Source organism: Leucoraja erinacea, chromosome 29 (genome assembly GCF_028641065.1).
Source record: "Leucoraja erinacea ecotype New England chromosome 29, Leri_hhj_1, whole genome shotgun sequence".
Taxonomy (NCBI): Eukaryota; Metazoa; Chordata; class Chondrichthyes; order Rajiformes; family Rajidae; genus Leucoraja; species Leucoraja erinaceus.
The window spans coordinates 3272701-3300602 of record NC_073405.1 but is presented as its reverse complement, the minus strand read 5'-3'; the positions used below and the strand labels follow the sequence as shown (position 1 = coordinate 3300602).

The 27902-nt window shown below is 47.5% G+C and overlaps 1 protein-coding gene across 1 annotated transcript in view; it reads right to left on the bottom strand.

Annotated features, from left to right (window-relative positions):
• The window catches only part of LOC129711001 (neurturin-like), a 103824-nt gene that overhangs the window by 19720 nt on the left and 56202 nt on the right, over positions 1-27902 (bottom strand). Inside the window, exon 2 of the mRNA XM_055658339.1 lies at positions 1458-1659. Within this exon, the coding sequence (XP_055514314.1) occupies positions 1458-1632 (175 nt within the window). The 5' untranslated portion in view covers positions 1633-1659. The remainder of the gene's footprint in view (positions 1-1457; positions 1660-27902) is intronic.

Sequence of the window (27902 nt, the reverse complement as noted above, 5' to 3'; positions counted from 1 at the left end):
CCCTTGATTCCGCTAGCCCCCTAGAGCTCTATCTAGCTCTCTTTTAAATCCATCCCAGTGATTTGATCTCCATTGTCGTCTGAGGCAGAGAGTTCCACAGATTCACCACCCACTGTATCAGGGTGAAACATGGAACACAGAACACAGAACATTAAACCAGTGCCCGCAGTTCCCTCCTACACATTACTTACTTCGTTTATTCCATCTAGCGATGTTTAGTATATTAATTTCCACATTATTTTACCACTTGGCTATCTACTATTATTTGGCTCCTATTGAGGAGATGAATGAAAAACAGTTAGCAACATAGACAATAGGTGCAGGAGTAGGCCATTAGGCCCTTGGAGCCAGCAACCCCATTCAATGTGATCATGACTGATCATCCCCAATCAGTGCCCCGGTTCCTGCTTTCTCTCCATATCCTCATTCTACTTCTCCTGATTAGCTCAGGGTTAACACTCGGATCAGGAGGACCATCTGAAAGAAAATCAGTCGTATATCTACCAGCATTGTCTTTGGATTCATGTCCATAAGTTCTAGGAGCAGAATTGGGCCATTCGGCCCATCGTGTCTACTTCGCCATTCAATCATGGCTGATCTATCTCTCCCTCCTGACCCCCATTCTCCTGCCTTCTCCCCATGACATAGAAACATAGAAACATAGAAATTAGGTGCAGGAGTAGGCCATTTGGCCCTTCGAGCCTGCACCGCCATTCAATATGATCATGGCTGATCATCCAACTCAGTATCCTGTACCTGCCTTCTCTCCATACCCCCTGATCCCTTTAGCCACAAGGGCCACATCTAACTCCCTCTTAAATATAGCCAATGAACTGTGGCCTCAACTACCTTCTGCGGCAGAGAATTCCAGAGATTCGCCACTCTCTGTGTGAAAAAAGTTTTCCTCATCTCGGTCCTAAAAGATTTCCCCCTTATCCTTAAACTGTGACCCCTTGTCCTGGAACATGACCCCTGACACCAGTACTGATCAATAATCCATCTATCTCTGCCTTAAAAATATCCACTGACTTGGCCTCCACAGCCTTCTGTGGGAAAGGACAATGCATTTCGTTGTCTCTGTACTGTACACTGACAATGACAATCAAAATTGAATCTGAATCTGAATCTGAATCTGAAAGAATTCCACAGATTCACCACCCTCTGACTGAAGAAATTCCCCCATCACCTCCTCCCTCAAGGTGCATCCTTTAATTCTGAGGCTGTGCCCTCTGTTCCTGGACTCTCCCACTAGTGGAAACATCCTCTCCACATCCACTCTATCCAGTATCCATTCAAGTGAAACCATTGAAACATAGAAAGAGACATAAACATGTCCTCTGCGCCACTCTAACAGTAAATCTGAAACAGAAATGTATTCGTACCATACAATGCAGCTACTATGAGCTGGCCTATATGTACCTTTACACATGTGCCAGGGAAAGCTACTGGTCCCTTACATTTCACTTTGTAAGACTGGGGGCTGGGTGGCAGTCTCGGGTCCTGAGGCTGAAGTTCTTCGCTCGAGGCTGGAGCCATTGTCCTCCCTCTAATGGACACGTTTCTGTAAATCAGAGCCGAGAAGATAGTGCTGAAGAGCATGGAGGCCACCACCACCACCTTCCATACCTTCATCCTAGAGCATTACACAGCGGCAAGGCCCTGCAAAAAGACAACAAGAAGCGGAGTTAGCATTGGGGCGGCAGTGTGCGTCTACGGCCAATGTTATAAAAAGCAACATAGAAACATAGAAGGGAGACAAAAATGCTGGAGAAACTCAGCGGGTGCAGCAGCATCTATGGAGCGAAGGAAATAGGCGACGTTTCGGGCCGAAACCCGGAAGGAAATAGGCAACGTTTCGGGCCGAAACCCGGGGAAGGGTTTCGGCCCGAAGGAAACGTTACCTATTTCCTTCCCTCCATAGATGCTGCTGCACCCGCTGAGTTTCAGCCCGAAACGTTGCCTATTTCCTTCGCTCCATTAGATGCTGCTGCACCCGCTGAGTTTCGGCCCGAAACGTTGCCTATTTCCTTCGCTCCATAGATGCTGCTGCACCCGCTGAGTTTCGGCCCGAAACGTTGCCTATTTCCTTCGCTCCATAGATGCTGCTGCACCCGCTGAGTTTCGGCCCGAAACGTTGCCTATTTCCTTCGCTCCATAGATGCTGCTGCACCCGCTGAGTTTCGGCCCGAAACGTTGCCTATTTCCTTCGCTCCATAGATGCTGCTGCACCCGCTGAGTTTCGGCCCGAAACGTTGCCTATTTCCTTCGCTCCATAGATGCTGCTGCACCCGCTGAGTTTCTCCGGCATTTTTTGTCTACCTTCGATTTTCCAGCATCTGCAGTTCCTTCTCAAACACAAGTGGTTTAGATTAGTTTAGTTTAGTGATACAACAGCGGAAACAGGCCCTTCGGCCCACCGAGTCCGCACCGACCAGCGATCCCCGCACGCTAACACTGCCCTACACACACTAGGGACAATTTACACGTATACCAAGTCACTTAACCTACAAGCCTGTACGTCTCTCTGGAGTGTGGGAGGAAACTCCAGGAAGATCTCTGAGAAAACCTAAGCAGGACACGGGGAGAACGTACAAACACCGCACATATACGAGCGCCCGTAGTCAGGATTGAACCCTGGTCTCTGGTGCTGTAAGGCAGCAACTCTACCGCTGTGACACCCTGCTGCCCGTATTTTTTTGCAATGTAATACCCGCTCCCTCTTGCAAAGACGGTTCGTCTGAAGATTTCACACAAAATAGGAAGGATGTCAACAAAATAGAGAGAGTACAGAGGAGATTTACTAGAATGTTGCCTGGGTTTCAACAACTAAGTTACAGAGAAAGGTTGAATAAGTTAGGTCTTTATTCTCTCAAGCGCAGAAGGTTAAGGGGGGACTTGATAGAGGTCTTTAAAATGATGAGAGGGATAGACAGAGTTGATGCGGACAAGCTTTTCCCTTTGAGAATAGGGAAGATTCAAACAAGAGGACATGACTTCAGAATTAAGGGACAGAAGTTTAGGGGTAACATGAGGGGGAACTTCTTTACTCAGAGAGTGGTAGCGGTGTGGAATGAGCTTCCAGTGGAAGTGGTGGAGGCAGGTTCGTTGGTATCATTTAAAAATAAATTGGATAGGCATATGGATGAGAAGGGAATGGAGGGTTATGGTATGAGTGCAGGCAGGTGGGACTAAGGGAAAAAAGTTGTTCGGCACGGACTTGTAGGGCCGAGATGGCCTGTTTCCGTGCTGTAATTGTTATATGTTATATGTTAAAATCCTGGAGTAACTCAACAGGTCCAGCAGCATATTTAGATTTTAAACTTGAGTACATATTGTGTCTCTGGAAAGGGCAGTTTTCTAATCACCGATGTCCCTGTGCCTCTTAACCTGCGATGACACTGAATATAACATCCAGAGTCCACTCCACCCCTTGCTCCATCCACCACCCCAACACATTGTAGAGAATCGAAGGTGAGAGGAGGTTGTGAAACTGTCTCCGGAGAGAGAGAGAGACATTGAGAGACATCTCCTTCTTAAACATTGTAGAGAATTATAGACGTGACAAAGACCATCACTCAAAACCAACCTCCCTTCCATCAACTTGAAGGAGAAGACTTCATAGAAATATAGAAACATAGAAAATAGGCGCAGGTCTAGGCCATTCGGCCCTTCGAGCCAGCACCGCCATTCAATATTATCATGGCTAATATCCAAAATCATTCATACGATTTCATATGCAGTTCTACTGCAGTTGTACAGGGTCTTGGTGAGACCACACCTGGAGTATTGCGTGCAGTTTTGGTCTCCAAATCTGAGGAAGGACATTATTGCCATAGAGGGAGTGCAGAGAAGGTTCACCAGACTGATTCCTGGGATGGGATGTCTTATGAAGAAAGACTGGATAGACTTGGTTTATACTCTCTAAAATTTAGGAGATTGAGAGGGGATCTTATAGAAACTTACAAAAATCTTAAGGGGTTGGACAGGCTAGATGCAGGAAGATTGTTCCCGATGTTGGGGAAGTCCAGGACAAGGGGTCACAACTTAAGGATAAGGGGGAAATCCTTTAAAACCGAGATGAGGAGAACTTTTTTCACACAGAGAGTGGTGAATCTCTGGAACTCTCTGCCACGGAGGGTAAAGGCCAGTTCATTGGCTATATTTAAGAGGGAGTTAGATGTGGCCCTTGTGGCCAAGGGGATCAGAGGGTATGGAGAGAAGGCAGGTACGGGATACTGAGTTGGATGATCATTCATGATCATATTGAATGGCGGTGCAGGCTCGAAGGGCTGAATGGCCTACTCCTGCACCTAATTTCTATGTTTCTATGTTTCTATGTTTCTATATCCCTTGATTCCGTTAGCCCTAAGAGCTAAATCTAACTCTCTCTAGGAAACATCCAGTGATTTGGCCTCCACTGCAGGGAATTCCACAGATTCACAACTCTCTGGGTGTAACTGATGGGCCGAATGGCCTAATTCTTCTCCAATCACTTATGACCTTATGAACTCCATCTCCACCTCATGCTACCTCGGCAAGGCCAGCAGCATCATCAAGGACCAGTCTCACCCCGGTCACTCCCTCTTCTCCCCTCTCCCATCGGGCAAGAGGTACAGAAGTGTGAAAACGCACACCTCCAGATTCAGGGACTGTTTCTTCCCAGCTGTTATCAGGCAACTGAATCATCCTACCAACAACTGGAGAACAGTCCTGAACTCCCATTTACCAAATTGAAAACATTTGAACCTTTGGGGATGAATTAGCTCCATATGTGAAACATCCACTTACATTTAAGTCATCATTAATTTTATCCACGCTAACGGTTGGTCAAATGAATGTAAGAAATGGAAGCTGGAGGTTGCCCTTCGGCCCCTCATGCCTGCTAGAACGCTAGGTGAAAGGCCATAGACCGGTAACATGAACTCTTTTCCTCTCTCCACAGATGCCGCCAGACCAACTATTCTACTTTTATTTCAGATTTCAGTCCAACTTTCCCAGCTTCAGTTTTGAAACGCCTTCGTTGCTGAGACATTGAAAGAATGTAGGCGTGTTTGCTAACATAGCTGCGTGGTTTGTTACGTGTAACACGCTATCCAGTGTGTTGTGGTCTCGTAAAACCCCGCAAAGAGGCGACAATTGCAACGTTATTGGCAGGCGAATGGGCAATATTTTCCATGCCACAAATTGCCAATTAAATTGGAATTCAGAAGATAAAAGAAGCAATGTGCAAGAGAACATTCCAGAAAATCCGAGAATTGCTCAAAAGGGGTTGCAAGTTGCCTTGTGCATGTGATGGGGCATGTACGCAGGGCTGGAGGGACAAGGGGGAGGTTAGACACAGTGATAGTAAGCAGTCATATTTATTGCAATATACAAAGGCATTAATTGTATCGACCATCATTGTACCTTTAGGAAGGAGATGGGGAGGAATTTCTTTAGCCAGAGGGCGGTGAATCTGTGGAATTCGTTGCCACAGACGGCTGTGGAGGCCACGTCACTGGGTGTTTTTATAGCGGAGATTGACAGATTCCTCATTAGTACGGGTGTCAGGGGTTACGGGGAGAAGGCAGGGAAATGGGGTTGAGAGGGAGAGATAGATCAGCCGTGATTGAATGGCGGAGTAAACTCGATGGGCCGAATGGCCTAATTCTGCTCCTTTGACTTATGATGAAGTTTAGATAGAGTCATAGAGTGATACAGCGTGGAAACAGGCCCTTCGGCCCAACTTGCCCACACTGGCCAACATGCCCCAGCTACACTAGTCCCACTTGGTCCATATCCCTCCAAACCTGTCCTATCCATGTACCTGTCTAACTGGATCTTAAACGTTGGGATAGTCCCAGCCTCAACTACCCCCTCTGGCAGCTTGTTCCATACACCCACCACCCTTTGTGTGAAATAGTCACCCCTCAGACACCTATTTAATCTATTCCCCTTCACCCTGAACCTATGTCCTCTAGTCTTCGATTTATCTACTCTGGGCAAGAGACTCTGTGCATCTACTCGATCTAATCCTCTCATGATTTCATACACCTCTTTAAGATCACCCCTCATCCTCCTGCGCTCCAGGGAATAGAGTCCCAGCCTACTCAACCTCTCCCTGTAGCTCACACCCTCTAGTCCTGGCAACATCCTCGTAAATCTTCTCTGTACCCTTTCCTGATTGACAACATCCAAAATTCAATTATGAAACAGTAGTTACACAGAGGATTGAAATTACGTTTCCCCATACTCCAAATGTGCAAGTAATATTAAAAACACAGACAGACAACATACCAATAAAAATAGACAATAGACATTACATTATTTAAAATATTAAAATATTCACAGTGTGCCAAAATGTAGCAAAAACCTTGAGGTATTTTACACAGGGTGCAACAATGAAAGGTGCAATATAGAAAAAGTGCAAATTTCGTACTGGGGACATTGAGCCAAAGTTATTTTCACAGTTTGTTTGTCTTTGTTTGGGTACTGTTCATGGAATTTTCTTAAGTGTGTTGAGTAGTCTGATGGCCTGAGAGAAAAAGCTTTTCCCTATCCTATCCTACACTCACTAGGAACAATTTACAGAAGCCAATTAACCTACAAACTTGCACGTCCTTGGAGTGTGGGAAGAAACCGGAGCACCCGGAGAAAACCCACCAGGTCACAGGGGTTGATGCACAAACTCCATGCGAACTGCACCTGAGATCAGGATTGAACCCGTGTCTCTGGCCCTGCAAGACAGCAACTCTACCACGGCTCCACTCTGCATTGACACAAGGGAGAGGGGAAAGTTTCTCAGTCTTTATAAAACAATAACTCTTTAATGCACCAACTTATTTACAGCTGGGCCTTCTGGAGAGCAGAAGCTGAATTAAAACGATACTAAACTGTAGGAGTTGCTTGGAAAGAAATACAATTTCACATTTCCATTCTCGTTGAATTTCATAATTAAAAACTACAGCGGCTACAGTAAGTGGTTGAATCGAATGATAGAATTCCCAAAACTTGCGTTGGGCTCGCCAAGAGAAAACTTACAGGAAAAGAAGGTTCCTTGTTTGCAGTTTATTTTAACACCAGGATCATTTACATTCACTGCGAGGGGAAAAACCACCAACTTGCTGAGAAACAAAACCACTGGCCGACAAGTGACGGAAACCGCAACCAACTGGCAAATAATGAAACGGCAGCTAGGAGTAAAGTTCCGATTCTAATTTTAGAGGCTCCTGTGGAAACATAGAAACATAGAAAATACATGCAGGAGGAGGCCATTCGGCCCTTTGAGCCAGCACCGCCATTCATTGTGATCTTGGCTGATCATCCCCTATCAATAACCCGTGCCTGCCTTCTCCCCATATCCCTTGACTCCACCAGCCCCTAGAGCTCTATCTAACTCTCTCTTAAACCCATCCAGTGACTTGGCCTCCACTGCCCTCTGTGGCAGGGAATTCCACAAATTCACAACTCTCTGGGTGAAAAAGTTTTTTCTCACCTCAGTCTTAAATGACATAGAAACATAGAAACATAGAAATTAGATGCAGGAGTAGGCCATTCGGCCCTTCGAGCCTGCACCGCCATTCAATATGATCATGGCTGATCATCCAACTCAGTATCCCGTACCTGCCCTTTATTCTAAGACTGTGTGGCCCCTGGTTCTGGACTCGACAACAACATGCCAGCTGAAAGGCCTGGATGTGGAGAGGATGTTTCCACTCGTGGGAGAGTCCAGGACCAGAGGCCACAGCCTCAGAATAAAAAGGATGTACCTTTAGAAAGGAGATGGTGGTGAATCTGTGGAATTCATTGCCCCACAAGGCTGTGGAGCCTGAGTCAGTGGATATTCTGAAGGCTGAGATGGGCAGATTCTTGATTAGTACGGGTGTCAGGGGTTATGGGGAGAAACATAGAAACATAGAAAATAGGTGCAGGAGTAGGCCATTCGGCCCTTCGAGCCTGCACCGCCATTCAATATGATCATGGCTCATCATCGAACTCAGTATCCTGTACCTGCCTTCTCTCCATACCCCCTAATCCCTTTAGCCACAAGGGCCACATCTAACTCCCTCTTAAATATAGCCAATGAACTGTGGCCTCAACTACCTTCTGTGGCAGAGAATTCCACAGATTCACCACTCTCTGTGTGAAAAATGTTTTCCTCATCTCGGTCCTAAAAGATTTCCCCCTCATCCTTAAACTGTGACCCCTTGTTCTGGACTTCCCCAACGTCGGGAACAATCTTCCTGCATCTAGCCTGTCCAACCCCTTAAGAATGTTGTAAGTTTCTATAAGAAGGTGGGAGAATGGAGTTGGGTTGAGAGGGGAAGATACATCAGCCATGATTGAATGGCGGAGTAGACTTGATGGGCCGAATGGCCTACTTCTGCTCTTATAACTTATGAACTTATGAATGCCTGTTCATCATCTGAAAATTTCACTTGCTTATCTAAGGTTCTGCCACCATTCCCTTTCCATTGCTAAAGTCTTCAAACAATAAACAGGATTATTCTGAAGAATTACTTAACTTCACAACACGTCCCCATCCGACTAGTTCCCATTGTATCCGCAACCTTTGCCTCAGAAGAAATTTGTTGTAAATTATCTAGGCACAGTAAAAAGGCTGTCCATCAAGTTCCTTCGGAACAACTAGCCCATAGAGGCCAACATGTCCCAGCTACACTAGTCCCACCGGCCCGCGTTTGGTCCCTATCCCTCCAAACCTGTCCTATCCACGTACCTGTCTACCTGTTTCTTAAACGTTGGGATAGTCCCAGCCTCAACTACCTCCTCTGGCAGCCCGTTCCATACATCCACCGCCCTTCGTGTGGTAAAAGTCACCCCTCAGATTCCTATTAAATCTTTTCCCCTTCTCCTTGAACCTAAGGTAGACAAACTTGCTGGAGAAACTCAGCGGGTGCGGCAGCATCTATGGAGCGAAGGAAATAGGCAACGTTTCGTGCCAAAACGTTGCCTATTTCCTTCGCTCCATAGATGCTGCCGCACCCACTGAGTTTCTCCCGCAAGTTTGTCTACCTTCGATTCTCCGACATCTGCAGTTCCTTCTTGAACACCTTGAGCCTATGTCCCCTGGTCCTCGATTCACCTTCTCTGGGCAAGAGACTCTGTGCATCTACCCAATCTACTCCTCTCATGATTTTGTACACCTCTATATGATCGCCCCTCATCCTCCTGCGCCCCAGGGAATAGAGACCCCGTCTCCCTGTAGCTCACACCCTCTAGTCCTGGCAACATCCTCGTAAATCTTCTCTGCATCCTTGGCAGCTTAAAATCATTCATATACCCCGGTGACCAAAACTGAACACAATGCTCTAAAGGTGCCTTACCAATGTCTTCTACAACAATAACATGACCTCCCAAGTTCTATACTCAATACTCTGACTGATGAAGCACAAGGTGCCAAATAAAGGTGGCCTGTTAGATATCAACATCAGCGACATTGCATGGTGGCTCAGCGGTAGAGTTGCTGCCTTACAGCGACAGAGACCCGGGTTCGATCCCGACTACGGGTGCTGCCTGTACGGAGTTTGTACGTTCTCCCCGTGACCTGCGTGGGCTTTCTACGGGATTCGCCCCGGATTCCTCCCACGCTCCAAAGACAATAGTCAATAGACATTCGATCCAATTTGAGATTCCAGCTACCAAGACAGATGTGTACAACAATTCGTTCTTCCCCCGCACAATTAAAGCATGAAATAATCTCCACCCTAACACAGTTACCCAACCAGATGCAACTACATTTAATGTAGCTCTTTCTTCCCAAAAACTCTTTCTGACTTGTCCTCCGTCCACCATCTCCAGTTTAAATTCCATTTGGAATATTCTGGAGGACCAAGAAACCACGAACAAGAAACAAGACAATAGGTGCAGGAGTAGGCCATTTGGCCCTTCTAGCCAGCACCGCCATTCAACGTGATCATGGCTGATCATCCACAACCAGTACAATCAAAGACATACAGATTTGGAGGAAAGAACTGTAGATGTTGGTTTAAACCGAAGGTTGACACAAACTGCTGGAGTAACTCAGCGGGACAGGCAGCATCTCTGGAGAGAAGGAATGGGTGACGTTTCGGGGCGAGACTGAAGAAGGGCGTCGACCCCAAAACGTCACCCATCCCTTCTCTCCGCTGAGTTACTCCAGCAGTTTGTGTCCACCTACAGGTTTGTAGGCTTGGTATAATTGTAAATTCCCCCCTAATGTGTGTAGAGTCGTGTTAGTGTGCGGAGATCTCTGGTCCGTGCGGACTTGGTGGGTCGACGGGCTGTTTCTGCACCGTTTCACTAAAACCATGGATAGGACAGGTTTGTAGGGATATGTGCCAAACGTGGGCAGGTGGGACTAGTGTAGCTGGGACATGTTGGTCGGTGGGGGCAAGGTGGGCCGAAGGGCCTGTTTCTACACTGTATCACTCTGATCCCAGAACTAAAATTAAAGCAAGAATCTTACACAATCAGAAATATTTCAAAGTGGTTGAGGCAACTGCTATATTTATGAACAAGATGGGTTTATTAATAATCCTGTTAACATAATAAATACACATCCAGATTCTAAATGATACGGTTGTCAACACTACGCTCCAGGGTGGGTAATAATGTTTCCACTCAACGGCTTGTCGCAACGTCAAATATTTAAAAGTAACCTTCTTACACCAGAGTGGTGGGGATGTGGAACGAGCTGCTGGAGGAGGTGGTTGAGGCAAGTGCCGTCGCTATGTTTAAGAGACATTGGGACAGGTACATTGGCAGGGTAGGATTATGAGCCAAGCATGGGCAGGTGGGGCCAGTGCAGGTGGGACTAGTGTAGATGGGGCAGGTGGGGCTAGGGCAGGTGGGACCAGGGCAGGTGGGATGAGTGTAGGTGGGACTAGTGCAGGTGGGGTAGGTGGGACTAGTGCTAGGGCAGGTGGGACTAGTGCAGGTGGGGCTAGTGCAGGTGGGACTAGTGCAGGTGGGGCTAGTGCAGGTGGGGCTAGTGCAGGTGGGACTAGTGCAGGGACTAGGGCAGGTGGGGACTTGTGCAGGGGGTGGGGGGGCAGGTGGGACTAGTGCAGGTGGGGTGCTAGTGGTGGGGCTAGTGCAGGTGGGACTAGTGCAGGTGGGGCTAGTGCAGGTGGGGACTAGGCTAGTGCAGGTAGGGGACTAGTGCAGGTGGGACTAGTGCAGGTGGGGCTAGTGCAGGTGGGACTAGTAGGGCAGGTGGGGACTAGTGCAGGTGGGACTAGTGCAGGTGAAACTGGGGCTAGTGCACTAGTGCAGGGACTAGTGCAGGTGGGGGGACAGTGCAGGTGGGGCTAGTGCAGGTGGGGCTAGTGCAGGTGGACTAGACTAGGTGGGGACTAGTGCAGGTGGGACTAGTGCAGCTAGACTAGTGCAGGTGGGGCTAGGTGCAGGTGCAGGTGGGACTAGTGCAGGTGGGACTAGTGCAGCTGGGACTAGTGCAGGTGGGATTAGTGTAGGTGGGACTAGTGTAGGTGGGATTAGTGTAGGTGGGACTAGTGTAGGTGGGGATTAGTGTAGGTGGGACTAGTGCAGGTGGGACTAGACTAGGGCAGTGCAGGGCTGAGTGCAGGTGAAACTAGTGCAGGTGGGGGCTAGTGCAGGTGGGGGGGCTAGTGCAGGTGGGTGCAGGTGGGGCTAGTGGTGGGCTGAGTGCAGGTGGGACTAGTGCAGGTGGGGCTAGTGTAGGTGGGGCATCAAGTGCGGGGTGGGACTAGTGCAGGTGGGACTAGTGCAGCTGGGACTAGTGCAGGTGGGATTAGTGTAGGTGGGACTAGTGTAGGTGGGATTAGTGTAGGTGGGACTAGTGTAGGTGGGATTAGTGTAGGTGGGATTAGTGTAGGTGGGACTAGTGCAGGTGGGACTAGTGGAGATGGGGCTAGTGCAGGTGGGGCTAGTGCAGGTGGGGCTAGGCAGGTGGGGCTAGTGCAGGGGGGGCCAGTGCAGGTGGGGCTAGGGCAGGTGGGGCTAGTGCAGGTGGGGCTAGTGTAGGTGGGGCTAGGGACTAGTGTAGGTGGGACTAGGACTAGTGGGCTAGTGTAGGTGGGGCTAGTGCAGGTGGGGCTAGTGCAGGTGGGGCTAGTGCAGGTGGGGCTAGTGCAGGTGGGGCAGGTGGGGCTAGTGCAGGTGGGGCTAGTGCAGGTGGGGCTAGTGCAGGTGGGGCTAGGGCAGGTGGGACTAGTGTAGGTGGGGCAGGTGGGACTAGGGCAGGTGGGACTAGTGTAGGTGGGACAAATGCAGCTGGGACTAGTATAGATGGTCAGAGTCTCAGACATGGACTCGTTGGGCTGAAGGCTAAACTAAACTAAACTAAACTTGGTCCTTGGCCAGATGTATCTCATTGAAAATCCAGATGTGACTAATTGCATCACTATTTGTTGAATTAAAAAAAAAAAGAATAACAGGCAGCAAATGATCTAAAAGCTGCTATTTACTTGTGAGCGCTTTAATCTCTCCATGTACTGGTTGGTGAAACATTAGGATGAGTTTGCCTTGGGTTTGATCATCGTGGGTGGGTTGCTGCTCTGGCCACTGAATGTTTAAACAATATTGGGTATCGGTGGCTGTCACTGCCCACCCCTGCGTGCCATTGAGAGAGAGAGTGAGAGACAGACTGGTGTTGGGTTCCCGACACAACCTCCTGCTGTCTGTGTGGCCAGGTTTTTTGTGGCCAGTGTGGGAAGGGACTGCAGATGCTGGTTCACAGTGTAGACACAAAGTGCTGGAGTAACTCAGACAGTCAGGCAGCACCTCTGGAGAGAAGGAAAGGGTGACAGTTTGGAGTCAGGACACTTCTTCAGACCTTTTGAATGAAAGCATTTGTTTAATTTAATTTAGTTTAGATTTGGTTAAAAGGCAGGGGACATGTTGGTCGGCATGGGCAAGATGGGCCAAAGGGCCTGTTTCAATACTCTATGACTCTCCATTACCCTAGTTTACAGATACAGCGTGGAAACAGGCTGTTCGGCCCATCGAGTCCGCACCAAGCAATGATCACCAGTACATTAGTTCTAGTGACCTGGGTTCGATCCCGACTACGGGTGCTGTCTGTACGGAGTTTGTACGTTCTCCCCGTGACCCGTGTGAGTTTTCTCCTGGTTAATTCGCTTGGTTTAATTGTAAATTGTCCCCAGTGTGTGCAGGATATTGTTAAAGCCCTGTCCCACTGTACGAGTTCATTCAAGAGCTCTCCCGAGTTTTAAATAAATCAAACTCGTGGTAAGCACGTAGAATGTACGTAGCGGGTACGTCGGAGCTCGGGGACGTCGCTTAGTGGCTCGTAACGCTAACGGCAGGTACTCGGGAGGCGCGGTAAGCTCAGGAAGACTCGTGAAGATTTTTCAACGTTGAAAAATGTCCACGAGAGCCCCGAGTACCGACAAGCGGCCATTACCGTAATTCGAATCTCTGATGTCGAATCAGGGGAAACTCGGGAGAACTCGTGAATGAACTCGTTCAGTGGGACAGGGCTATTACTGTACGGGGATCACTGGTCAGCACGGACTGGGTGGGCCGAAGGGCCTGTTTCCACGATGTACCTCTTAACTAAACTAAATAAATTCTGTATAGGCTTTGTCTAAATGCATCTTTCACTCAAAAACACTGCACTGTATAGACTTGCTCCATGCAGGGATTAGAACAACATGGGGCCTGCATACGCCATGCAGCATTGTTAAGGTTTAGTTTAGTTTGGTTTAGAGATGCATGCCCTTCGGCCCATCGCGTCCATGCCGGCCGATGATCACCGCTACACTAGTTGTATACACACTAGGGACAACTTGCAGAAACCAGTTAACCTACAAACCTGCACGTCTTTGCAGTGTGGGAGGAAGCCGAAGATCTCGGAGAAAACCCACGCCGGGCACGGGGAGAACGTACAAACTCCGTACAGACAGCGCCCGTAGTCGGGATTGAACCCGGGTCTGGCGCTGTAAGGCAGCAACTCTACCGCTGCGCTAAGATATTGAATAACACTGGCCTAGATAAATAAAATACCACGACAGAACAAACAAGACTTGTTCCTGCTGGTTTCTGCAGAACTGTGACTATAGAGATGGTATCGTAAAATTTGTGAATAGTGAAAGGCCTGGATACAGTGGATGTGGAGAGGATGTTTCCACTAGTGGGAGAGTCTAGGACCGGAGGCCAGAGCCTCAGAATTAAAGGACGTCCCTTTAGGAAGATGAGGAGGAATTTCTTTAGTCAGAGGTTGGTGAATCTGTGGAATTATTTGTGGAGGCCAAGTCAATGGATATTTTTAAGACAGATTCTTGATTAGTACGGGTGTCAGGGGTTATGGGGGAGAGGGCAGGAGAATGGGTTTAGGAGGGAGAGATAGATCCGCCATGTTTGAATGGCAGAGTAGACTGGATGGGCCGAATGGCCTAATTCGGCTCCTATCACTTATGAACTTCTGAAAATTTAACTTTGCTTTCCAAAATTCAGAAACCCTGGGAGGTCGATTTTGTAGAAGGAAACTTGCGTAGGAAGGAATTGCAATTGCTGGTTTACTGCGAAGATGGACACAGAATGCTGGAGTAACTCAGCAGGACAGGCAGTATCTCTGGAGAGAAGGAATGGGTGACGTTTTGGGTCGAGACCCTTCTTCAGACTCAAACCTCTCTGACTGAGGAATCTACCATTTAATCCTGCTCCGTAAAACCACTTCAGTAACAATATTTTTCTTAATGTAAGCTCCAATAATATATATTTTTGATGTAAGCATAATGACAGCTGAAAGGTTTTTGTTGCTATTAGGTAACTATATAAAGAATAACAATCACCTCAATCCCCTGGAAATATGCATTCCACTGGAAGTGATTAGTGTAATACTGTCCTGCTCCAGCTGAATAAATAAATCTGAACTCAATGGTGAGCAACATTTAACAGGCATTTTTTTCAATGAAAGCACAAATGATTTATTTCTGGCTAAAAAAATTAAAAATTGCTTTTATTTTAAATGATGCTTTAAAAAGTGTATCAACTGAGTCCATCTACACCTCACGCTGCCTCGGCAAGCCCAGCAGCATCATCAAGGACCAGTCTCACCCAGGCCCGCGTTCACTCCCTCTTCTCCCCTCGCCCATCGGGCAAGAGGTACAGAAGTGTGAAAACGAACGCACACACACCTCCAGATTCAGGGACTGTTTCTTCCCAGCTGTTACCAGGCAACTGAATCATTCTACCACAACCAGAGAGCAGTGCTGAACTACATTGTTGGATTATCCTTGATCGGACTTTGCTGGCCTCACCTTGCACTAAACGTTATTCCCTTATCATAGAAACATAGAAACATAGAAATTAGGTGCAGGAGTAGGCCATTCGGCCCTTCGAGCCTGCACCGCCATTCAATATGATCATGGCTGATCATCCAACTCAGCATCCCGTACCTGCCTTCTCTCCATACCCTCTGATCCCCTTAGCCACAAGGGCCACATCTAACTCCCCCTTAAATATAGCCAATGAACTGGCCTCAACAACCCTCTGTGGCAGAGAGTTCCAGAGATTCACCACTCTCTGTGTGAAAAAAGTTCTTCTCATCTCGGTTTTAAAGGATTTCCCCCTTATCCTTAAGCTGTGACCCCTTGTCCTGGACTTCCCTAACATCGGGAACAATCTTCCTGCATCTAGCCTGTCCAACCCCTTAAGAATCATGTAAGTGTTCGGCTGGCGACTGGAAGGTAGCCGGTTCGAATCCCGCTTGGAGTGCAAACTGTCGTTGTGTCCTTGGGGCAAGACACTTCACCCACCTTTGCCTGTGTGTAAATGCAATGTAATTATGTGAAGCACTTTGGGGTCAATGCAAGTTGACTAAAAATGTGCTATATAAATAAGATTATATATGTATCTGTACAGTGTAAATGGCTCGATTGTAATCCTGTATTGTCTTAGCACGCCACATAAACCTCGGTACACGCACGTGGCAATAAACTAAACTGATCTGAACTGGTTTGTATACAATGCATTTTATTAAAATCTTTTTGAATCATTTGGGTCTGGTTTTCCCAGGAATATGTGACCAGGATTGTTGTAATGCAGAACAAATGGCAGGATGCTACCAGATGTTGCAGGAAGGAACAGCAGATGCTGGTTTAAACCAAAGATAGACACAAAAAGCTGGAGTAACTCAGCGGGTCAAGCAGCATCTCTGGAGGAAAGGAATGGGTGACGTTTCAGGTGAAGAGGGGTCTTGACCCGAAACATCACGTATTATTTTTCTCCAGAGATGCTGTCTGACCCGCTGAGTTACTCCAGCGTTTTGTGTCTATCTTCAGGATACTACCAGCTGTGGCCCTTCTCCTCACACTGACCAACATGTTTCAGCTGCCTGAGGTTGGTCCATATCTTTCTAACCCTGTCCCATCCACGTAGTTGTCCAAATGTTTTTTTAAAAGCTGGTGCAAATATTATGTTTTGTTGGTTACACAAAAAAGCTGGAGAAACTCAGCGGGTGCAGCAGCATCTATGGAGCGAAGGAAATAGGCAACGTTTCGGACCGAAACCCTTCCGGGTTTCGGCCCGAAACGTTGCCTATTTCCTTCAGGGTTTCGGCCCAAAACGTTGCCTATTTTCTTCGCTCCATAGTTTGCTGCTGCACCCCTGAAACTTTTTTGTGTATTTCCCTCCCTCATAGATGCTGCTCCCACCCCCTGAGTTTCTCCAGCTTTTTTCACTGCCCCTTCGACTGTGAACCGCAGCATCTGCAGTGGAGGGTCTTGGGGGGGGGGGGGGGGGTTTCGGTTTCCGCGCCACGGTGGTCGTGTTTTTGCCGCGCTCTCACTCTGCGCTTGTTCTGAGATCCTGGATGTCGGAGGTCCTCAGAAGACGAGAAAAATACGGCAGCGGGCCGGATAATTTCGGGTTATGAAGCGCGTCTCGCCAAAAAAGTGGAGGGGTTGCTCCACCCCCCCCCTCCCCCCCCCCCCCAGTTCTGTGGCCCATGAGTTGGGCTGAAGAGGCTGAAAGACTCTACGACCATGACTTCGACATGGATGTCATTCCTGCATCCCTGCCTCTTTCTCTCTCAGATACATGGAAACACACAATCAAGAGTTTCTGGCCAATGTACAGACATTAGAAGACTACAAGAGCTTGCCCAAGAGAAACTTTTGAAGTACGGCCTTTCTTCAAACTTAAGTCGTTCGATAAAATGATATCTTGGCAATTATGTTCCAGATTGGGTAATAACATTCCGTTAATGTATCCCGGAAAATAGCATCGAATTAACTCAAGTTTAGTGAAGACGGTGAAATGAAGCTTTTACGGTGGAGTGTAACAGGAAGGCTGAAATATGCAACTTGGATGTCGGAGGTCCTCAATTGCATTTAAAAGAATTTAGGGTAAAAAAAAAATTTAATCTAAAATAGATAGAAACGGGCCGGATAATTTCGCGGGACAATCAGCGTCTCTGGAGAAAAAGCGCGGGTTGGGATCCTTCTTCAGCCCCCAGCTGAAACCCACCCCCCTTCACTCCAGACCCCCTGCCTCCCCCCCTGAGTTACTCCCATTTTGAGTCTATCTTTGGTGTAAACCAGAATCTGCAGATCCCTCCTGCATATTTTATCAAAATGTTATCAAAATGTATTTTGAGTTCCATTAACTTCTCAATTATAGAAACTTACAAAATTCTTCGTTGGACAGGCTAGATGCAGGAAGATTGTTCCCGATGTTGGGGAAGTCCAGGACAAGGGGTCACAGCTTAAGGTAAGATTCAGGGAAACACACAATCAATCCTTTAGAACAGACATTAGAGAGACGATCATTCACACAGAGATCCCGTACTCTGAACTTCTCTGCCACAGAGGGTAGTTGATCCCCTTATTGGCCATTTAAAGGGCCACAGATGTGGCCCTTGTGGCTAATCAGGGGGTATGGAGAGAAGGCCAATGAGTTGGATGATCAGCCATGATCATATTGAATGGCTGCAGGCTCGTGGCAGAGAATGGCCACTCCTTCACCATTTCTCTCTGTTTTTATGTAGGGGGGAGCTGCAAAAGTTCGGTTGCATTCATCTCTAAAGTTGGATCACCTCAGAAGAAGGGTCTCGACCCGAAACGTCACCCATTCCTTCACTCCAGAGATGCTGCCTGTCTCGCTGAGTTACTCCAGCATTTTGTGTCGATCCTCTAGATAGTCTCAGGCCTGATTTATACATTCTGATTTACGGCTGATTTGTTTGCAAAAGTAAAGATCACGGATATATGTTCCGCATGGAGCGAAGCTTTGAAAAAGTTTTTTTGTAAGTGTGTACAATGAGCGCCGCAAATCGCGGGGGGAGATGACGAATGGCGTACGTCAAATCGTAAGCCCCAGGAACTCCGATCCTGGCCTCTCTCCGCTGGCTCCCTGTGCGGTTCCCAATAAATTTCAAGACCCTCCTCTATGTCTACAAAGCCCTTAACGGGCTTGCCCTGCCCCCTCCTACATCAGAGGTCTGCTCACCCACCACACCACCTCCAGGTCCCTCAGATCGGCCGAACATCCCGCGGTCTAGGCATAAGCTCAGGGGCGACCGCGCCTTTGCGGTTGCAGCTCCTAGACTGTGGAACAGCATCATCCCCCTTCCCATCAGAACTGCCCCCTCCATCGACTCCTTTAAGTCGAGACTTAAAACTCATCTTTACTCTCAAGCCTTTCTTGACGTCCTCTGAGGGAGGGATACATGTATGTATTTATGTATGTACTTAATCTATGAACCAATGTTGTATAACGTTAGTACCTCCACCAATGTAAAGCACTTTGGCCAACGAGAGTTGTTTTTTAAATGTGCTATAGAAATAAAAGTGACTTGACTTGACTTGAACTCCGGCAAAACTACTTGCGTTCAAGAGTCACGAGTCAAGAGAGTTTTATTCTCATGTGTCCCAAATAGGACAATGAAATTCTTGCTTGCTGCAGCACAACAGAATATGTCAACATAGTACATAACTGGGCAGTGGTCACAACCTTTTGCAGTCTTTTCAGCTCCTGGACGTTCAAGTTGCCGAACCAGGTCACGATGCAGGAAGATTGTTCCCGATGTTGGGGAAGTCCAGGACAAGAGGTCACAGCTTAAGGATAAGGGGGAAATCCTTTAAAACCGAGATGAGGATAACTTTTTTTCACACAGAGAGTGGTGAATCTCTGGAACTCTCTGCCACAGAGGGTAGTTGAGGCCAGTTCATTGGCTATATTTAAGAGGGAGTTAGATGTGGCCCTTGTGGCCAAGGGGATCAGAGGGTATGGAGAGAAGGCAGGTACGGGATACTGAGTTGGATGATCAGCCATGATCATATTAAATGGCGGTGCAGGCTCGAAGGGCCGAATGGCCTACTCCTGCACCTAATTTCTATGTTTCTATGTTTCTACGATGCAGTCAGTCAGCACGCTCTCTACCGTGCCCCTGTGGAGGTTGTGGAGAATCCTCTTTGACATGCCGAATCTCCGTAATCTTCTCAGGAAGTTGAATCAGGATGGGCGGAGGGAAGGGGGGGGGGGGGAGATCATAGAGCTCAGTTAATTTATGGCGTTCAGCCTGGGAGAAGTGTGAGGCCTAGTTCTCCGGATCAGAGGATGAGGAATGGGAAGGTTCTGCTCCAGGCCGTGACCAAGGAGGTGCAGAGGAGCAAAGGGATTTAAGCGTCAGGAACACAAATCACTAAAAGATGGTGCAAGTGGAATCCGACATCGATCTCCAGACGGCTGGAATTCAAGCGGTTTATGTGGTGTAGAGATACAGAGGTACCTGGAACCAACATCTCCAAACGGGGGAAGGGAAACTGATGAAGTCAGCGGCAGACAAGTGGTCGCAGCAGCTTCAACAACACACCAGAGGCCACACGCACAAATGTCACCTCTGCCACAGAGACTGTCACTCCCGCATTGGTCCCTTCAGCCACAAGCGACGAGGTTTGGAGCAAGCGGCCAAGAACTAGGATGCATCAGCCATGGTCAGTCATGACCGAGTGGGGCCTGCTAGAGATACAGTGCGGAAACAGGCACACTAACACGCACACACACACACGTGTACACACACACACACACACGCACACACACACCACACACACACATGCACGTACACACACACACACACACACGTACACACACACACACACACACACACACTAACACGCACACACACACACGTGTACACACACACGCACACACACACACACACACACACACACGTACACACGCACACACGCACATACACACACACACACACACACGCACACACACACACACACACACGCACACGCACACGCACACGCACACACACGCACACACACACACACACACACGGGAAGGGGATCTTTGCGAAGAGGGACCATTGGCATCAAGGAAAGGAGTAGGATTAGTTTTCAAGTTAAGGCCTTGAATTGGGAGAAAGGCGATGGGTCTGCTCTGGAGAAAAAGTATAGGTGACGTTTCGGGTCGGGACACTTCTTCAGTCTGGGTCCCAACGCAAAACGTCCCCAATTCCTTCTCCTCCGTAGAGTTTACTCCAGGGGGTGGGAGTTTACTCCAGGGGGTGGGAGATTGCAGCCTTCTCATGGTCCGCCCTGTTTCGACAAATGCAATCAACCTGGCGTGCACAAGTAAGATCAAATAGAACAAGTTGTCCTAAAGCTTTAGACTGTGCACGCCATACGCAAGAAGAAGAAGAAGAATTTTACTCCAGCATTTTGTGTCTATCTTTGAACAAAACTGCACCATGCTACCCCTTCCAAATTTCAAGAACGGCCAGTCTTGCTAACAGAAAGTTCGACCATTAATCCCGAAGCAGAATTTTTTTGCCCATTGCCATCTCGAGAAGCAGAGAGATAGAATGAAATCTTCGCACAGCGTGGACCAAGGGCCCTTCGGCCCACCGAGTCCGTGCCGACCAGCAGTCCCCGCACATTAACCCTATCCCACATTCAGTCGGGACAAGTTACATTTACACCAAGCCGACTAACCGACGTACCTGCACGTCTGTGGAGTGTGGGAGGAAACTGAAGAAAAACCCACGCAGGTCACGGGGAGAACGTGCAAACTCCGTACAGACAGCGCCCCGTAGTCGGGTTCGAACCCGGGTCTCCGGCGCTGCAAGCGCTGTGAGGCAGCAACTCTACCGCTGAGCCGGCTAATATTCCTGCACAGTTCGTTTACAAACCACGGTCAGGGGATGTCAATGGCGCGTTACTCGTGCGATTTTCTGCTTCGCTGACAAGCCAGAGGTGTCAATACAGTGATCCAAATCCCACCCACTCTCCTGCCTGCCTGCCTGCCACCACGCTCCCTCTCCACTGTATCCCCACTGTGACACTGCCAGAGACTTGGGCTCACAGCTGTTCTGCATATCTCCCATTACCAGCAGAGCTGATGATCACTTCCATGTGCAGCACCACTAAACTATTTGGCTCAGCGCCCCTGGACTTGGGAGCTGCTGCTGCAGGATCCCCCTAAAGTTAATCTGCAAGTCGAATCGGTGGTAACGGGCCTGTCCCACTTAGGCGATCTTTTGGGGGACTACAGGCGACATGTTGAAAAATCTTCGCCGGCTGTGGCGACAATTTTTGTTGTCGTAGGTTGTTGTAGGAGCTGTCCCAGGTGAATTCCATTAAAACTAGTCCCTTGGCAGTCGCCTAAAGAGTCGCCTAAGTGGGACAGGTCAATAAAGAAGTCAAACACAACGCTATCGTCTACTTCGAGAGGGCGAGAATACAAAAAACAGGGATGTAATGCTGAGGCTCTACAAGGCCGCATCTGGAATATGGGGAGCAATTGTGGGCCCCACATCTGAGGAAGGATGTGCTGGCTCTGGAGCGGGTCCAGAGGAGGTTTACGAGAATGATCCCAGGAGTGATTGGGTCAGCATATGATGAGCGTTTGTCGGCACTGGGCCTGTACTCGCTGGAGTTTAGAAGAATGAGGAAGGACCTCATTGAAACTTATAGAACAGTGAATGGCTTGGATAGAGTGGACGTGGAGAGGATGTTTCCACTAGTGGGAGAGTCTAGGACTAGAGGTCACAGCCTCAGAATTAAAGGACGTTCTTTTAGGAAGGAGATGAGGAGAAATTTCTTTAGTCAGAGGGTGGTGAATCTGTGGAATTCTTTGCTGTAGAGGCCAAGTCAATGGATATTTTTAAGGCAGAGATAGATAGATTCTTGATCAGTATGGATGTCAGGTGTTACGGGGAGAAGGCAGGAGAATGGGGTTAGGAGGGAGAGATAGATCCGCCATGAATGAATGGCGGAGCAGACTTGATGGGCCGAATGGCTTTTCAGCCCACCATGTCCGCGCTGACCAGTGATTAGGCATTAAACTACAATGGCATCCACAATGCTAGTATCTAAACTAACATAGCAATTAGGTGCAGGAGTAGGCCATTCGGCCCTTCGAGCCTGCACCGCTATATCGCCTATACACACACACACTAGGGACAATTTACAGAAGCCAATTAACCTGCAAACCCGCACGTCTTTGGAAAGTGGGAAGAAACCGGAGCACCCGGTGAAAACCCACGGGGAGAGAACGTGCAAACTCCGTACAGACAGCACCCGTGGTCAGGATCGAACCCGGGTCCCTGGCGCCGTGAGGCAGCAACTCTACCGCTGCCGCCAGTTTAGTGTTTTTCAGCCTCTATTTATCGGTGGTCCTGACCATCAGCAAATATTTTAATAATGCATTTAAAGGAACCGAAATAGAATTGTCAGTAAACTGTGGTGAGAGATATAGAGGGAATAGCAAAGACTGCAGCATCGAGAAGAGATAGGACTCTAGTGCTGAGGAGCAGCATTTAAATGGGTGCAGTTTTTTATATTTCTAAGTGAATTTCACACATATTTATTTTGTTTGCGGCCCTGCTTATTAACATTTTTATATGCATGGCGATCTTAAAGAAAAATGAATATCCGTTGAGTCATTCCAGGTCTATGTGTCTTTATCAGACAGTAGTTCAGGACCAGCATCGGTTCTGTTGCCGTGACACTGATCGTGAAAGGCAGTAAACGCACCACAGTGGCGGCACCAGGAGCAGATCGCCAGCGGGGAAAGGACACTTGGTGTTTGAGGGCAAGGGGATGTGAAATTGCCCAGGGTATAAATTGTCAGAGGCCATCCGAAGGTAGGGCCATGCCGCGCTGCGGATAAACGCATCCAGCAGTTTGTGAGCAGCGCGCTCTTACAAACAGGGAGTAAACACCCAGTTCATCTGTTTTGGATTGAGGAAGGATGCCTGCCAGTAACGCACGAGGAATTTCCTGCACTAATTCCAAGCAAACTTCTCCTAAGCAGGCAGATGTGCCCGCAATATAACTTCTTATCCCAGAGCTAACACACACACTAGCGCTGAAGATTTTCACTTACAAATTCAGACTTGTGTTCGTAATTGCCATCCCTAATTGCCCTTGAACTGTGGAGGTGACTATATTGTCCCAAGAATGGTCTCAAACCCAAAACATCACACATTCCTTCTCTCCATGGATGCTGCCTGTCCCGCTGAGTTACGGCATGGTTTTGTGTTTTTCTTCATAATAACTTTATTCATAAGGTCATAGGTGATAGGAGACTCGACGGGACAGGCAGCATCACCCATTCATAAGGTCATAAGTGATGGGAGTAGAATTTGGCCATTCGGCCCATCAAGTCTACTCCGCCATTCAATCATGGCTGATCTATCTCTCCCTCTTAACCCCATTCTCCTGCCTTCTACCCATAACCCCGTACTAATCGAGAATCTATCTATCTCTTGCTGTTAAAAATATCAATTGACTTGGCCTCCACAGCCTTCTGTGGAAAATAATTCCACAGATTCACCACCCTCTGACTAAATAAAATTCCTCCTCAGACTAAAGAAATTCCTCCCAGTATTCAGTAAATATGTTGCCGTACGCATTATGAAAAACAGCAGACGGCCATAAAACTGATTGTAACAACATGTACCATTGTGTTGAGCAGTGGCTTTGCTTCTCACAGCCCCCATTAAACTGACAAGGCCGCAGGCCTACACAGCTAACCACACCAATACGCTAACACACTCAGAACCGACAGCAATGCCAAAACCCAAAGCTGACGTAATGTCATAAGCTTTCATCATAAGAATTAAGACAAGTACCATGCACAAGAGTACGAGTGTGAAGGCAGATTATAAAACCCAGCAGCATAGACAATAGACAATAGGTGCAGGAGTAGAGGCCATTCGGCCCTTCGAGCCAGCACCGCCATTCAATGTGATCATGGCTGATCATCCGCAATCAGTACCCCGTTCCTGCCTTCGCCCCATATCTCATGACACCGCTAATTTTAAGAGCCATATCTAGCTCTCTCTTGAAAGTAACAGAGAACCGGCCTCTGAGGCAGAGAATTCCACAACTCACAACTCGCAACTTTCTGTGAGAAAAAGTGTTTCCTCGTCTCCGTTCTAAATGGCTTACCCCTTATTCTTAAACTGTGTGGCCCCTGGTTCTGGACTCCCCCAACATCGGGAACATGTTTCCTGCCTCTAGCGTGTCCAAACCCTTCATAATCTTATATGCTTCAATGAGACCCCCTCTTGTAGGAAAGAACTGCAGATGCTGGTTTAAATCGAAGATGGACACAAAATGCTGGAGTGACTCAGCGGGACTGGCGGCATCTCTGGGGAGAAGGCTCTCCGCACGAAACGTCACCCATTCCCTCCCTCCAGAGATGCTGACCCTGTCCCGCTGAGTTGCTCCAGCTTTCTGTGTCTAACTCGGAAGAGCATAAAACCTGATGGTTCATTCAGATCCTAACTCTCGGTGAAATGAAGGTAAAAGAGGATTGTGAAACGAGGCAGGAAAGCTGTAAAAAAAACGGTTATAAGACCATTAAATAATTTGATGTTGTTCAACTAGATTACAGAACCCCATCAAAGAAACGCAAAATGCAAAGCCAGATAATAAGACAATAAACAGTAAGGCCATGAAACTAATGAAGAATTACACAGTAAACACTAAAGCCATCATCAAATCCAACATCAAAGGTATCAAGACTTTCACATCCGCTCAGTCCACCTTGGCCGATACGATCTCCCGGTTGCCAAACACTTCCCCCCCCCCTTTTTCCTTCTGCCCACAATATTTAATATGTAAAAGAATATGAGGTACCAAGGTCTAAGCGGAAGCTCAGAGGGGATAGAGCCTTTTCTGTTGCTGCCCCGGCACTCTGGAACACCTTGCCGCTGCAGATCAGACAGGCCCCTTCACTGTCCATCTTTAAATCCTCCCTAAAAACTCACTTTTATTCACTGGCTTTCGACACTGGCTGAGACTTTGTTCCTGTTTTAGTGCTTTTAATGTCTTTTAATTTTTACTGTTTTTATAGTCCTGTCGTCTTAATGGTTTTAGTAGTTTGTAATAACTTTTTGTTGACTTCCCATGTACAGCACTTTGTGGTAACTGATGTTGTCTAAAAGCGCTTTATAAATAAAGTTATTATTATTATTATTATTATGTGATTCTGTTCCATTCCATGCAGTTTGTTTGTCTTTTTGCACAAAGTCCACGAGCATTTGCCGCTTTTCATTTCACTGCACATCTCGTATGTGTATGTGACGATTAGACTTGACTTGACTTGACTTGACTTGAACTCCCCCTCCCATTCCCACACTGACCTTTCTGTCCTGGGCTTCCTGCATTGTCAGAGTGAGTGAGGCCCAGCTCAAGTTGAACAAACATATTTCGCTTGGGCAGCTTACACCCCAAGCGGTATGAATATAGGTTTCACCAACTTCAAGTAACCCTTGCTATCCCCCTCTCCCTCCATCCCTCCCCCACCCTAGTCCGTTCTGCCAGTTTTACTCATCGTATATGTACGCATTATCACCTCCTCTGCAGCCAACAATGGACCATTGTAGGCTCTTTAGCCATCGGCGTCGGCTCTGATCTATTCTGTATCTTTCCATACCTCTAAGTTTTCCTCTCCCCCGCACCTCGGTCTGAAGAAGGGTCTCGACCCGAAACGTCACCTATTCCTTTTCTCCACAGATGCTGTCCGACCCCTTGAGTTACTCCAACTTTTTGCGTCTATCTTCAGTTTAAACCAGCATCTGCAATTCAGGCAGCATCTCTGGAGAGAAGGAACGGGTGACATTCCGGGTCTGAAGAAGGGCCACACCCATTCCTTCCCTCCAGAAAATGCTGCCTACCTGTCCCCGCTGAGTTACTCCAGCACTTTGTGTCTATCAAGGGTAAGCAATCAGATTATAAAATACTAAACAGCAGGGAGATATATACCTGGGTTAAAAATGAATTGGAAAATGTAAACGTGTAAATCAGATTATGCCACCCATAATATTGCTGTCATAAAACTAATTACAACAACATTGCAACGGGTTATGTTGATCAGTAGCATTGAGTTACACTGCCTCTCTAACACTGCCACAGCTAACCACAGCAATACAATAACACTCACAAAGACAGCAGCAATGCAGGTTGCAGTGTCTGATAGTAGAAACATGTAGAATTATATGCAACAACAAAAATAATGTCACTGTCGACAGGTTTAGTTTAGACTTGTTTGCTGTCACACGTACCAAAGCATTTCTGTTGTTGTTGCATGCTATCCAGTCAGCGGAAAGACTATACGCGATTACAATCAGGCTGTCCACAGTGTACAGATGCAGGGTAAAGGGAATGACGTTTAGTGCAAGATAATCGGATCAGTAAAGTCCAAGGGTCTCCAATGAGGTAGATGGTTGGTCGGGACCGTTCTTTCGTTGGTGATAGGATGGTTCAGTTGCTGGGAAAAAAACAGTAGATAGAACAAAATTCCGGAGTAACTCAGCGGGACAGGCAGCATCTCTGGAGAGAAGGAATGGGTGACGTTTCGGGTCGAGGCCCTTCTTCAGACTGAGAGTCAGGGGAGAGCGAGACACAGAGATAAGGAAGGGTAAGGTGGGAAAACGACATATCAAAAGAGATCAGTGCCGAGGAAAATGTATAATAGATCATTGTTATCTAGAAGGTGAAAACAAAGCAAGCAGAGATAGACACAAAAAGCTGGAGTAACTCAGCGGGACAGGTAGCATCACTGGAGAGAAGGAATGGGTGACATTTTGGGTCTCGACCCGAAACGTCACCCATTCCTTCTCTCCAGTCATGCTACCATTCCCGTTGAGTTACTCCAGCTTTTTGTGTCTATCTTCAGTTTAAACCTACATCTGCAGTTCGTTCTTACACAGAGATAAAATGTATTTGGGGGACAGTCACAGAGTGGTCAGAGAATGGGGACGTGCAAGAGGTGAAGCAAGGGTTACTTGACGTTAGAGAAGTCAATGTTCACACCGCTGGGGTGTGAGCTGCCCAAGCGAAATATGAGGAGCTGTTCCTCTGAAACTTTCCCTGAATCTGGAGGTGTGCGTTTTCACACTTCTACACCTCTTGCCTGGCGGGAAGGAAGTACCATTGAACAAGTTTGTCATGTTCGACAGTATGAAGACAAACTGGATTACTGATCCCTCGTGTAGCAGCAAAAACATTGCAACAGTTTAAGGATGCACACATGGTAAATAAATAATGGGCTCATGTGTAGAACTAGTTTGTATCATCCAAAAGCAAGGATATAAAACACGGTCGTGAAGCAATAAAAAAAAGAATTATAGCAGAATTATATTCTGATCATAAAATCAAATTAGTAAACAAAGAGGAAAGTGAGATTAAAAATACAGCCAAGGTATACAAGCAGATCGGGAAATTCAGGAGTAAAACTAAAATACAACATGAAGATAGACACAAAAAGCTGGAGTAACTCAGCGGGTCAGGCAACATCTCTGGAGAAAAGGGGTAGATGATGTTTTGGGTCAAGACCCTTCTTGGGTTTCGGGTCGAGGCACTTCTTCAGACTGAGAGTCAGGGGGAGAGCGAGACACAGAGATAAGGAAGGGTAAGGTGGGAAAATGGCACATCAAAAGAGATGAGTGTCGA